Source organism: Haemaphysalis longicornis, unplaced genomic scaffold, assembly GCF_048455015.1.
Source record: "Haemaphysalis longicornis isolate Haplotype H1 unplaced genomic scaffold, Haemaphysalis longicornis Haplotype H1 scaffold_12, whole genome shotgun sequence".
Taxonomy (NCBI): Eukaryota; Metazoa; Arthropoda; class Arachnida; order Ixodida; family Ixodidae; genus Haemaphysalis; species Haemaphysalis longicornis.
Genome location: NW_027526225.1, coordinates 46,547,971 through 46,562,220, shown reverse-complemented (window position 1 = coordinate 46,562,220; position 14,250 = coordinate 46,547,971). Strand labels below are relative to the sequence as shown.

General features: G+C 46.9%; 1 protein-coding gene across 1 annotated transcript in view; it reads right to left on the bottom strand.

Moving 5' to 3' along the window:
- Positions 1–822: 822 nt before the first annotated feature.
- Positions 823–14,250, bottom strand: part of LOC144162599 (uncharacterized) — a 149,668-nt gene continuing 136,240 nt past the window's right edge. Inside the window, exons 2-3 of the mRNA XM_077693208.1 lie at positions 7,702–10,134; positions 823–6,194 (exon numbers count right to left, since the gene is read on the bottom strand). Coding sequence (XP_077549334.1) covers positions 6,053–6,194; positions 7,702–8,063 — 504 coding nt within the window. The 5' untranslated portion in view covers positions 8,064–10,134 and the 3' untranslated portion in view covers positions 823–6,052. The remainder of the gene's footprint in view (positions 6,195–7,701; positions 10,135–14,250) is intronic.

Here is a 14,250-nt window from a genome sequence, read left to right as displayed (position 1 = left end):
AAAAAAAAAAAAAAAAACGCTCATGCATCGCGCATTCAATGAATGCGCGATGCATGAATCCTACTAGGGGCGATGAACGATGAATCCTACTAGGGGCTTCACTGAAAGGTAAACACTCTGTGACAAATAAACAACACGCACACACGCGCCTGAAAGCTGTCGGCGTATGGGAGGCCAGGCGAGATCTCGAATCGTAAGTGGCGGTACAGACAACGTACCCATGAGCCTTTGCGCTTTTTACCGGCCACCAGTTAGTAAGACAAATGACGGGTGCATTCAACGCACGCAAACATACACGGAACCGCCGTGCTCTTCAATCTGCCCCTGTCGTTAGAAAAAAGGACGGTTGCAGTCAGGGCCGTACCCAGAAATTTTTTTTCGGGGGGGGGGGGGGGGGGGGGTATGAATTTTTGGAAGGGGGTAGTTTTGCTGAAAGCAACAGTAAGTATTGTTTACGTGCTGTCTGGAAAAGATTTCGGGAGAGGTTTGAACCCCCAAACCCCCCCGCTGGGTACGGCCCTGGTTGCAGTGGAGCAGACCAGTAGGCTGGGTCTCCTCATGTGGGAAAACAACCTGTTCTACTGCTTTAACCTGCAACGCGTTGCTGCCCCGTCATACATAGGGCTATATTTTAAACCTCACCGCCTTTGTAAGGCTTCTCCGGGGCCTTTTAACGCATTAAATAAAGCTAAAAATAAAGCAAAAAAAAAATAATGAAAATAAATTGCGCAAGCAGGTAGAGTTGGGCCATTGTTTCGTTTCACGCAGGAGCGGCAGGACACAGACGCAGAAAAGGCAGACAAGGCGGGTAACAGTTTTAATCAAGGCGTTTTATTATTCTGTATAATATATTTCAGGGTTTCTTGATATGTATACACTGCGCTCGCCGAGGGCTCTCACAAAATATGGCGCAACGTCGAGGTCGCTTTCAATGCGCCCACTCTCCCGAGAAATGGCCCCATTTCGCGTGCACGCTCACAAAATACAAACGGAACTCGCAGAGGAGAGGTGCCTCGTACAACGAACTATTGTGGTCTGCGTGTTTGGACCACGCTTTCAACTCCCGGAACAACTCAGCTTCACCGTCGACTAAATTTAGCAGGAAACTCTTCTCATTCCTCACAACAGTTGCATCCTTTCAACGCGTGTTTAACGTGCGACGTTTTGTTTCTCATGGCGGCATTCGTTTATGTCTACTTCTACAATAAATTGATGCAATCGCAAGGCTATAGCCGGTATTCATTGAAAAGTTTAGCTGTCAATTTCTTCATTTGGCAACACTGAAATGGCCACGGACATGGCCGAAGCGCCACAAACATGGCGCGGCTTATGCCACTGCGGCCGCACGCCGAAGAACAAAAATAACCCCAGCGTGCGTCGTCTGCTCCGTTTCAACCCGATTCTCAACGGTGGCGCCAACAGAGTTGTTATTTATCGCACTCACATTTGAGTCGAGGCATTAATTTGCGTTCAGCGGGCTAGAGGTTGGAATGTCCAACCCATATTATGCGCTTAGCACGGACACGGACAAGTACCGCCATCTCGCGGAGCCCGAGGTAAACAGTGACGGCGCATTCACATGGTTGCCTGCATGCGCGCCTCGCTATTGAATACCGTCCATAGAAGCAAGACGCGGGACGTTGTACATTGCTGGAATATTGAGGGACTGAGTGTCCCTCAGTCCATCTCTGAGCGTCCGTCTCAGTCCGCCTGAGGGACTGTCTCTTTGAACGGGAGATAAATGTTTCGCTGAAGTGCATCTACGCAAAAAGACCGCATGTATCACCATTCCACTTGACATCTGTGCGTGTTACGCGCGTGTGTATGCCTAGGTCAGGCTTCCAACGGCAAGAAATCGCATCATTAACATTGCGTGTGCTTGCGAAGGCAATACCTGTCCTAGTAAGCATCCTCTTCGTGACGCTGTGAGTACGACACATCACACTATCATCCTGTCTGATATGTCACAAAGCAACTGATTGTTTTCATTCAACAGGCGCATTTATCTCCTTAATCACTGCTTACTGCTTTGCTCATTCTGGGACGCTTAACGAGCTTGAAATGGCGACAACGGCCAGCATTTATTCTTTCAGCCTGTTTTTCCTTTTTTTTTTACAAAAGCGGTGTAACTATTCTTAAAGTTGAGGCGTGGGAAGAAAATTTGAGCCACTTTTGTTTACATTCGCTTGTATATAAATTTTGTTTCTATCGTGTCTTAGCTGACAGGCGAGAGATAATTGGACGCTTATTCGTCACATCGTTGTCGTCAAACCTGCTGTCCGCTCGTGTCATTTTGCGACGGTCAAATTTCTCTCAGTAGTTTTAGGTGTAAGCAAAACAAACGCTTTGAACGTTTGCGGCGGTCCTAACACGCGATGAGGAAATGCGAACGTCAAATGTTTTTACAGCTCACCTAGCCCGTTTGCATCTTACTGAAGCATTTTTTTTTTTGCCATTGCACATGCGTGGTCCCGCCACTGCGGCTGAGCGCTGAAACGTCGTGCGCCACACAGGAGGTCCCCGGCTTGATTACCGGAGCGATGGACGCAGTTACGATGAAGTCTAGAAAAAAACAAAGAACGGCTACGTCTAGGAAATTTTTGTGCACGCTATAGAGATACTTGTGGAGATGGCTAATCCGCAGCCGACCAATGTTGTGCGCCAACGTTTATTCCTGGTGCGATCAGCCCTCGTTTGCAACCGGGAGGCGATAAGTGCACTAGACGACCATTATAACGAATTAGAGGTACAGCGATGATGTGGTTCTGGCGCGAAGTTCCTCTCGAGCTCATCTTGTTTTCCATTGTGTCGGCAACAAACAAGCAAAAATATTTGTTCGCTTTAAAAGTGAGTTCATCTTAAGCAAGATGTCTGAAGGGCTATCTGTACAGTCTGTTGCGCGACTGCACGGGGAAGACGTCGCGAGAGAAGACCCGTATATAAATAAAATCGTGGTCCTGACGGTCTCTAGAATATGCAGCCTGTAGGGTTGCAGCATTCGTCTGTGCAAGCATCCTTGTTTCTTCGAACAGAGAAGCAATAACCTTCCGAGGGAGCACATCGAAAATTGCTGAAGTAGAAACGACCACCTTAAAAAAAGCGATTGCAGCGGTAATCCGCCAGGGTTTCCGATGTCCAGCGCAAAGTTATGTGGTCTGTGTGCGCTTCGGGAACAGCTCTGTCGTTGTGAGCTTTATGTGCCTGTATGGATCAAACCGACGACATACATACAAGAAGAAGAGTTTCCAGGTATGAGGATCTGCATGTTCCACTATCGATGCAGAGTGGATGCTTCTCTAGTCTCGCCACTTCGAACAAACAACAAGCACAATAACAACAAAAAACGTGTAAAATGGATTCATGGTAGTCAGGAGAACAGTGTTTTCTTAAAACAACTAAAAAATCGTCAACATATTTAAAAGCACGCAAAGAGTTCTCTTTGTCAAGCGCAAAAGCAAGTCCTGATGGCCACTTGCAATAAAAATATTGCACAACACTGGCGCAACGCAGGACCGGATATAAATGTCTTGTTTTTGAACATACATGCGTCCTTTGCAATAAACACATGTTACGTCCAAATAAAGCTCTAATAAACCCAGCCATGAACTCGAATTATATAAGAGATATGTACAAGTTGAATGATAGTGCTAATCAACAACAAATAAAGAAGCCCATACTTGTGCCGCGATTGCTTTGAATATAAATCCTACGGAAAGTGTATATAAAATAGAGCGTCGCGGTTATTCGAGACTCGCTTGGCGCGAGAGCGCTATAGATCATAAAGTTTCATACTAATACATGTAGTATGAAACTCTAAGCGCTAGATGTCCCCACCTCATAAAATCGCGTCCGTCGGTGTGAAGCCTGTCAGTAAAGGTCACAAACGAAAGAATGCCGCGCGAGCAAGAAGGGCGTCGCTGCGCAACGTTCCAAGCGGTCGTCTGCTACCGTTCTTAATTCGCTCCGCCTTTTGCCCTCTATTCAGCAGCGTGACTAAGTTCGGAACTAGAGGAGGCTGGGTCAGTGACTACGCGAGGTTTAACGGCTTCTGCATGTGTCAACTAAGAGGGCAGTAGCTGCGACGATGCACAGAGGACGACAGTGTAGGTAGGAGGTTAGCGTATGTATAGCCGGGTTGCGGCTTACGGGGCCTTATCTCCTCATGTTTGCACAGCGTGGCGTCTCCATCGCCTCTGTCGAAATAGTTTTTGAGGGAGTAGACGTAGACAGGCCAAGTACTTGAAACCGATATCGACGCTTGGTGTCGCACTCGACGAATTAACATCAGCGTAAACGACGCCAAGCTCAACGCGCATCCTTTGACCGCGGTTAAACCGGCTTAAAGATTTAAACTCAGGGCAACCAAGAACAACCAAGCGGTGATCTACCCCCCGCATTCACCCATATAAGCGACGTTTATTTTTTTTTTCGGAACAGTCTGCAATGCACACAGTTCAACATCGCGATTTTTTTTACAGAATCAGCCTTTAATCGCTCACTTTTTGAAGTACTTTTGTGGAGTACGTTAACGCGGGACACACTTTTTTTCCATCGCTGTTCTTCGCGAGTGTTTTGACCTGTACCCATGGTGCATCATCTTTATACCACATCCGCTGGTGGGTGACCCGCCCACAATTTACCTCCTTTTTTCACAACGTCACCTGTACGCGCAAGTTTTTAGAAATGCGAGTAAAGCCTACCATGACTGCTTGGCGCAAACACTTTCGTCGCTCTGTGCAGTGCGAACGCTTACACGAGTCTATTGGGCGCGATGTTTTCTGAAACGGGAGGCGCGGTTTGCCATAACCACCAGTAAAAGGACCACAACTGAACGTATACAGCGCCTGTTATCTTATCTCGACAGTAAAAATGTGCGCAAGCCCTTAGGGGTGTCGTGTAGTAACTTCACTTAAGATGCTCGCTCCCGGCTTTCGCACTGTGGGTTAATATCGAAAAGCGAAACGTAGACATCTAGATTCAGAAAATTCTATGACCCACATATGCACGAAATGCATTTCCGCCATCAACTAGTGGCGTACTTTTCCCACGATATGTCTGCGGCTCTCGAGCTGTGCAGCGGCTTTCGTGGGGGAGAAACGTTGAACGCACAGCACACGTTGCGATTGGACGAGAAAAATATATACTCCTTAATCGAACGTGTGTCCTTATTCTCACTATACGGCACATCGTGGTCAAAATACGCCATGTGGGAAAAGTGGAAAAATTGGAGGAAGGCGGATGTATACATGGTTCAGTAATGTGTACACAAGGTTTAACAAGGGCACGTCAGGTGAGTGAACTAACCGAGGGAAACGATTGTACACCCGTTAAACGGGCTTGACAGTGCTTCCTACTAAAACATTAACGACAAGTAAAAGCTGTTATGATTAAGGACGAATACGCCGTGGTGACAACGACGGTGCATACGGGCGTTCCTTTGGTCTGTCCAGCGCAGGAAAACGGCGAGCCCTTGCATGCGTTCAGCTTGGTTGAGTGGAAAAAGGAAGCAGTAGGAAACCGCCGCACCATTCAGCTCTAGCTCTAGCATGGCACGATGACATTTCAGGCAGCAGTCGACAATCGGTAGCACTCGTTTCACAAGCGTTGCTGTCTTCTGGAGCACAGATGCACACTCATCGCACACTCGTCCCGGAAATCGAGACACACACAAAACTAACACCCGCTGCTGTCACGCCGATGGTCGGTTCCCCCAGACGATTAATGAAAGAGTCGACGGTGTTGCAGAAGAAGGTGTCGTAAAGACTGCGGAGCACTGAGTTGCCCTGCTACCTCTTAAAGACCATAGCACTTAGCGCCTGGAGCTGATAGTCTTTTCCTGCCGTTACCTCCGCTGTGAGATTAGCAATGTTACTAGCACGTCGAGTCACTTCAGTGGGAATCGCGGCACAGTCCACAAGAAGATGTCTCCCTCCCTGCACTGCGGCTGGTCTTCGCTTTGTGGCCGTCTGCTCGTCAACGGTCGAACAGCAACGGCAGCGGTTGGTCCGCGCACCTTGCCGGCTTTTGCTTAGAAGAAGGCTTTGGCCGGTCGTCATACGAAGGTGACCTTGGAGCCGACGTGCGTGGTCTGCGGTATGGCGTTCACCGTGTTCAGCGCCTGCAGGGCCAGGCGGTTGGCCAGTCGTGCCCGGTTGGTGGCGTTGAGGTACTGCTCGTGCGCAGCGTTGATGTACCTGCGAAGACGACAACACAGAGGACCACGGAGTGAAACCGATGGCGGGGGGAAAGATTTTAGCGCCAGACGTCTAGGCGTGTTTCATATTCGTCGCAAAGGCATTTTCTGCCAGCACTTGTTCCCATTGGCTCCAACTTGTCAGTGATAAATTTTCAACGCCACGAGGGCGTTAACGCTTGCCAACCACTCTGCATTGACGGGCAACAGTTTTGCTCATCGACAGGCTCGAGACCTCACTTACCCAGCCGCTGAGACCGGGGCTGTTTCCGCACCTCTCTTCACCTACCAAATCGCCCAATACTGCCGAACGACGAGACAGACCTTTCCCAGACTCACACAGCTTTGACCAAAAGACAAATGACACGTTCAGGCAAATTCAAGGCGGCATTTTTTCCCACCCCATCCGTATGCATTTACTCTTTCCTACGCAGTACTCTGATAAGTGTAACTTCTGCCAGGAATTAGGAACTCCGACACATATATTATTCTACTGCACAAAAAACTCAGACCTTCCGCCCCTGACCCGTCCCCTTCCCTTGAGCAGTGGGAGATACTGCTGTCCAGCTGTCAACCTGAGGACCAGCTCCTGCTTGGGACAGCCTGCACAGCACGTGGCTCCTGGACGGAGGAACCACTCTCACATCGTTGCGTATAGTGCTATACGACGTTTCTCTCTCTCTGTCTCTCTCTCTTTCTCTTTCGCTCTCTCTCCCCCTCTCTTACTCTCTCTCTGTCTTTCTCTCTTTCTCTCTCTCCCTCTCTCTTTCTCTCTCTCTTTTTCTCTCTCTATTTATCTCTGTCTCTCTCTCTTTCTCTCTCTCTTTCTCTCTCTCTTTCTCTCTCTTTTTCTCTCTCTCTTTTTCTCTCTCTCTCTTTCTCTCTCTCTCTCTCTCCCTATCTCTCTCTAGAGAAAGTGCCTTGGTCTTGAAGCTTATTGCGTCACCCAGAATTTGAGTTCTATAGCCGATTCCTTGACTGCGCCTCATGTCGAGCACTGACGTTGCTATACGTAGCAGATCTATTCTCGGTTTCTGAACTATGACCACATATAGACGAATAAAAAAAGTAGGGAATCTAAGGAGGATGGCCATCACCTTCTCTACGTGTCACAAGCCTCCTGACATCCCGCTCTCCTCTTCTCTCCGTGCTAGACCGTATCCACCGCATGATTCCACCCTTCACACACCACTATGAGGCCATGCTATAGATGTGGCTTTGGTGAGAGGGGAGCATGCTTGATTGCGCCGGCACGGTAACGGACATTTAGTTGTAGCGTTAAGGTGTCTGTCTCGAAGAGAGGATTTCAGCACTACACCATGAAACTGGCACCTTTTTGAGTAAAAATGTTCGGGAAAGTACAGCACTGGATGTGATTGCATCCTCATTCTAGAAACAGTTGGCGTTTGATAAGCTTTGCCCTTAATCTCAGCAGACACGACAGAGCATATGGTAGGACTTGCACCAGACGCAAAGTGAGAAGATGGGACTCTGGAGCTTCTTCTCACCTGCGGTACATCTTGCACTCCTCCTGTTCCTTGGCCTCCTGGCGCATGTAGCGTATCATCATGAAGCCGATGCCGAACGAGTAGAAAAAGAGCACCACCACGATGTAGAGCAGCGCCTGCCGCTGGCTGGCCTCCGACTCGCGGTCGTCCACCCCGGGAGACCCCGTGCCGGCCGCGGCTCCCGTCGCGGCGGACCACAGGTCGTCCTCCGAGCCCCGCGTCGAGTTCGAGGGCGGCGAAGAGGAAGATGACGACAGGTTGGCCGTCAGCGAGAGCAGCAGCCGGGTCATGTTGTGGCAGTGCACGTCTATGGATGCCGATGGACCTCCGCGCTGCACTGTGCGCGCATGCACTGGAGCCATTCGGCAGTTGGACGCACTGCCGACGAGTCGCCTACCGCCTCCGCTTGGCCGCCACGTCTCGTACTGCTTTCCGGCAAGGTCTGACGTTTCTAGGCCTAACGTTGGAGTGTCTGAAGTTGGAAAAGACGATGTCAAGTCGTCTACCTCTTCAGATTTACCGCCACGTCTTGCACTACTTTCTGGATGGTCTGACTTTTCTAGGCCTAACGTTGGAGTGTTTGACGCTGGACAAGACGATGCGGCCCGATGACTCCTTCCTGGGAGCTCTCGCTAGGGTGCTAGCTGTCCTAGTGCAGTGCTAAAACTAAGCCTTGAGTAAGCTAAGCGTGTGCGTGCTCTCTACGTTGGTGCGACTAACATGGCTTCATAGGAAAGAGGTGATGCGCTACTAGTGCCCGAAGACGCAGGATACCTATCGTGCGATGCTTGTTCAAGTACTTGATCAGTGGAAATTCTCAGGTCCTGTCTTGTCTCAACGTGGGTTCTAAAGATACAAAGTTATACCGCGTTACTTGCGTGGTTCGCACATATACTTACGTAATGTGGGAGGGTACTACCACTGATTTCACGTGGCTAATTCGTTTACGACACAGCTCCTCAAAAATAGTTGCTGGCCATCAAGAGAGTGCCGTACAGGGTTAATGCCCTATCGATGCTTATGATGCGCGATTGTGCGTTCCTTTGTTTTGTCCTAGACTGTGTTAACATGGGTAGACAACCTACAAACCTTGTAGTAGCTGGCTTGGTCTATCGTGTACGCTTTCCTGTATCAAACCAAACACTGCAATAAATATGTGGCCCCGCCGGTATAAGTTCAATTTAGCACTCTAGACATTTAATTTGAGCTACTTCTATCTTAGGCAGTGGCCCAGAGACTGTGGAGTATGTTAAGAACGATGTTATTGCTTAGGCGAACAATAAATCTCCAGTACCAGTTGTACCAAACTTTTGTCGTTTATCGCCTCATCTCTATGTCTGAAGGTTTTTGTTCAGAAGTTTTTAAGAACTGTGTAATGATAAATGTAGTCCCGTCAAACGTTTTTTTTAGTGAGAGAGGGGATTAGAATTGCTGCAAAGCTTAACATTCAGCGGCATTTGGTTGGTGGTCCCAAGAAAAATGGTTTTTATTGTTGTGGGGTGGTATATTTTGTTATAACACGCCTGTTGCCAAGAGAAGCACAGTCTTTATACGCCGTAACGCCGAATCGTCTTTTAAATTAAGGTACTGAATTAATACTTTCTTATAGCGGTAAGTTGCCTGATATTTTCATCTATCTACCCTATAATGGGAGATCGGCGAATTTGATAAAAGTTAGGTTGGTGTTACAAAAACTCAGAAAACTTCCGATCTTGACATGCAGTGCCTAAAATATTTGTTCTTCTGGCATTGATAACTTGTGCAATCGCTGATGACGTCACATTACTGGTATGACCTTTTAATCACACTAACTGATATGCCCTTCAGGCCGTGAATCTTATGAGGCAAAGACGCCGACGCTCTCTATTTATCGCACTTCACTGCAAGGGTTTGTCTAAAAAACGCTTTAATTGAGCCTATTAGGGCAGTGGTATCATGGGCGCAATCTACGCTAGTTATTCTGCATTAGAATGCGTGTTTTACTGTGGTCTGCGACGCGGTGTATACGGGCCTACTATTCTGTGGCCACGTTTCGGTCGCAAACTGACTGGCCTTATTTGCGACTCCTACATAATACAGTATAAGCTGGCATAAGGTTTTGATTAAGGTGTCTTCTTCCGAGGCTTTCGAATATGATTTCATGCAACTGATTGCTGCTTTTACTATTTGAGGGTTCTGGTGATTAGCTGACTATCGTCAGAGTGCTTCGGTGGCATGCCTTCACGGGATTGTCGATGCGAAAAACATAGTTTTGTCTTGGTCGAACCGTTGCTTGTAGGTGCTGTACAGTGGCTCCTTCCTCGCAGTTGGGGGGAGACGATATGTAAACTTGTTCACTGGAGAAGGGAACCGAAGCAGTGTTGGCTCTAGGAGATGCGATTGGCTGGAGTGCTTCTCGTGGGTCGCTTTGGGAATCCTCCGTAGATAGGATTCCTGCGAGAAGAGAAAAAAAAGAGAAAATATTGAGAATTAGCAAAGACCAATGCTTCACTTCTTGAGCTGCTAGAGGAAGTCAAGAAAATAGGTTGATTAGAAGCAATATTTTTTTTACCAGAAACGAGGAATAGCTTGCTTTCGAGAAACAATGTTGTTTCGGTATCGTCTCCCTCACTATGCTATATATGTGTGTATATATATATATATAGCATAGTGAGGGAGACGATAGCGTTTGATAGACAACCCCCGAAGAAGAAAGGTCCTCCTTGGGTAATAAATAATCTAAGAAACTGGACAAACGCTGTCGTCTCCCTCACTATGCTCTACGCTGAACTGGCCCATTGAAGAAACAACCCGACCATATATATATATATATATATATATATATATATATATATATATATATATATATATATATATATATATATATATATATATATATATATATATATATATATATATAAAGAGAGAGAGAGAGAGAGAAATAAGAGTTGGCAGGCAAGAAAACCTCGGAAAGCAAAGGGGAGGCTAGGTCACTGAAACGGATAAAGAATGTGGAAAGAAAGAAAGAAAGTGGAGAGAAAATACCCGCCAAGTGGGATCCAGGTGGGTTCGGATCCCACCTAGATCTCACCTGGATCACACCTGGCGGGCATTTTTTCTCCACTTTCTGTCATTCCAAATTCTTTATCCGTTTCAATGACCTACCGCAGCCTCCCCTTTGCTTTCCGAGGTTTTCTTGCCTGCCAACTCTTATTTATATATATATATATATATATATATATATATATATATATATATATATATATATATATATATATATATATATATATATATATATATATATATATATATAAGACATAAATAAGAATTAGCAGTCAAGAAGACCTCGGAAAGCAAGCTCAAGAAAAAGAGTTTGGAAAATAAGAAAGTGGAGAAAAAATGCCTGCCAGGTGGGATCCGAACCCATGACCTCCAGAATACCGGTCTGGTGCGATAACCACTACGCTACCGGGGGGCTACTTCAGCCTCCACTTTCTGGGGTATTTATGTTCAGGTGTTTTCGTTTCCTGCGCTTGGGGGTGGTAGCCAGCGCCACTCGGACTACTCGGGGTGAAGGGGACCTTCTTTTTAACCCCCGGGCCGTGACTCGAGCGTCTACGACATGTCGAGAGTGGTCGACAAGCGTTCAACCCTCTTAAGCTCCATATGGCACCAAGACTGCCAGAACAGAGGCCCTCGCTATGCATGTAGCGAATGAGAACAGGAAATGAGGGGCTCGTTGAAAATAAGACAGAAATAAGAATTACGTTCGGATTCCACCTGGCGGGCATTTTTTCTCCACTTTCTTATTTTCCAAATTCTTTATCTTGAGCTACTACATCCTCCCCTTTGCTTTCCGAGGTCTCCTTGACTGCTAATTCTTATTTCTGTCTTATTTTCATCGAGCCCCTCATTTCCTATTCTCATTCGCTATATATATATATATATATATATATATATATATATATATATATATATATATATATATATATATATATATATATATATATATATATATGGGTAACATAGGCTTATTTCATTTTATTTTGTTAGTAAACCTAAATGCACCTTTCTAAAAAGAACGTCCGGCCTCCAAATGTCAACTGTAGTTTATAAGTATCAAAAAAAGACCTCAGACTCAGAGGAGCTGCACTTTAGAGCTTATGTCCGTTTCAAAGCCAATCATTAGTCGCACTTTAAGTCCACAAACATTCTAATGTAGGGGGTACAGCTCTTGCCGCATTACCACACTCTACACATTTTCCACCATTTAAAACACTTTGTACAAAAGTGGATGTCTTATCATTGGTGATAAATGGTGCGAATCATCAATAGGTCACAATTTCATCACCTACAAAACGCTATTTGACCCGCCGCAGTGGCTCAGTGGCTAAGGCATTGTGCTGCTGAACCCAAGGACGCGGGTTCGATTTCCGGCCGTGGCGGCCGCTTGTCTGGTGGATTCGAAAAGCGGGAGCGCCCCTAGTGCTGAGATTTCGGTGCACGTTGAAGGTTCCCCGGCGGTTAAAATCAATCCGAAGCACCCCACTACGGCGCGACCAGGCGTAGCTTTGGTGCGTGGAAAAATCAAATGAATTTATTATCGTCATCAACCTCTAAAACATCATCATCGTCATCAGCGGTTGTCTGGAACCCCCACCCCCTTCAAGACACTTCCGAAGCCTCTGGCTAACACAGCAGTTTTCGCCTCGGCCGACCCACACTAGCCGTGTTTTAACGCAGCGTCGTAGGACGTCAGCCTTACTTCAAAAGCTTCACCGAATTACGCCGTGCGGACGTTTATTTATAATCGCGATGCGGCGCTGGCAGCTGCTCTCAAAGTCGCGCCGCACCGCCCTTGGTCGCCTTTAGAGGCAGAGCCCCCCACCGCCCCCCCCCCCCCCAACTTGGGATAGTTGGTACTGGGTAATTACGGGGTACTCATCTGATCACTATCCTATGGGAATTACTAATTCATGAACCACGGGCTCAAAGAGTATCGTCTACTTACACGGAAAGACACGCCGCGGTGGCTCAGTGGCTAAGGCGTTGCGCTGCTGAGCACGAGGTCGCGGGTTCGACTCCCGGCCGCGGCGGCCGCTTTTCTGATGGAGGCGAAAAGCAAAAACGCCCGTGTGTACGAGATTTCGGCGCACGTTAAAGATCCCCAGGTGGTCAAAATTAATCGGGAGCCCTCCACTACGGCGCGCCTCATCGCCTGCGTTGCGTCGGCGCGTTAAACCCTACAATCAAATCAACTTACAAGGGAAAGTTTTACAAATTTATGAAGATGTTCCTAACGGCCTAATGTGCTTCTCTGGAAATATAGCACATCTTGACTTAAATACCAAGTAAACAATCATGCAGTTTAGTTCATCTAGTTTTTATTAGATGGCGCTAGCGGTCTACCATGCGAGCGTTCCATTTTTTTATTTTAATACAGAAGTTATACCTTTCTAAAATAAGCAAACTAGACCGTTGTGCACATTTATATGTATTTGCTAAACTTTTGATATTGGTGCGCGCTGGTTTTTAAGCCCGTGGGCAATGAAGTTGTAAGTAACACAGGACTGTTAACAGGTGAGTCCCTCTTAAAAAAGCACAAAAGGAACGAGGGACCGACTGAAAAAACACACACAAGCGCTTGCTCTCAACTGAGGATTTATTGGAGCACACAAAATTTATATAAAAAAAACAAACTTCAGATTAGAGGAACATATATATAGTGCTCATTAGCGCGCGCTCTTTCTCATGAAGGAGGGCAGATGTTTTCCAGACACACCTGGTATCTTCAAAAAGGCCTCCGCCAGGTATTCGCCCCGAGCGCGAACACAGTCGGCCCCGGGCGGCGGCGGGACGAACCGCTCCTAGTGTGGATGGCGCTCTCGCGTCGTCTGCTTTTTCACGTTGCGTGCGGCGCAAGACGCGCGCTGCACACGACAAAACAACCAATATGTGTGCTCGTTTGGCAGTAAGCAATGACATAGTTACCTCTGCGTGCACATTTATTCTAGAAACGTAATAATCAGCGGCCGTTGCGGGTTAATCCGCTGGTTTAATTCCACGAAACATCTTCGCTGTGGTCACCGCTTGAGTGTGAAACGTGTTATCAGCATTGCTTCCACACATTGCACTTTTCCTATTGTTGAGTGCAGTCGTCTGCCGTTTCGGGAACGTCGAAGAGTGCTTTTTGAAGGTGGCCTGGTGATTATTTAAAGGATAAAAGTTTAGTACGCGAAACGGGTAAGAAGCGACAAGACCTGTGCATACGCGTGCAAATTCCACACCCTTGTAAAATTGCGCTGTGTCCTTATAGAAAGAAGAAACAAACAAAAACATTTACACTGCACACGACCCGTGCGCTATTGCCCATACATTACCGGACATGTATTTTACACCCGCAAGCGCCTGTGTGATCGTGTCCTTCCCGTACCTTTTCTAAAATAAATAACATTTTTGGACAGTCGTTGGTTATACTCAGGCGGAGGAATAAACATTTATTCAACTGTATCGAGTTGATAATTTTACGTATTATTTAAAATACGTTTCTATGGATGCGCAAGAGTATTT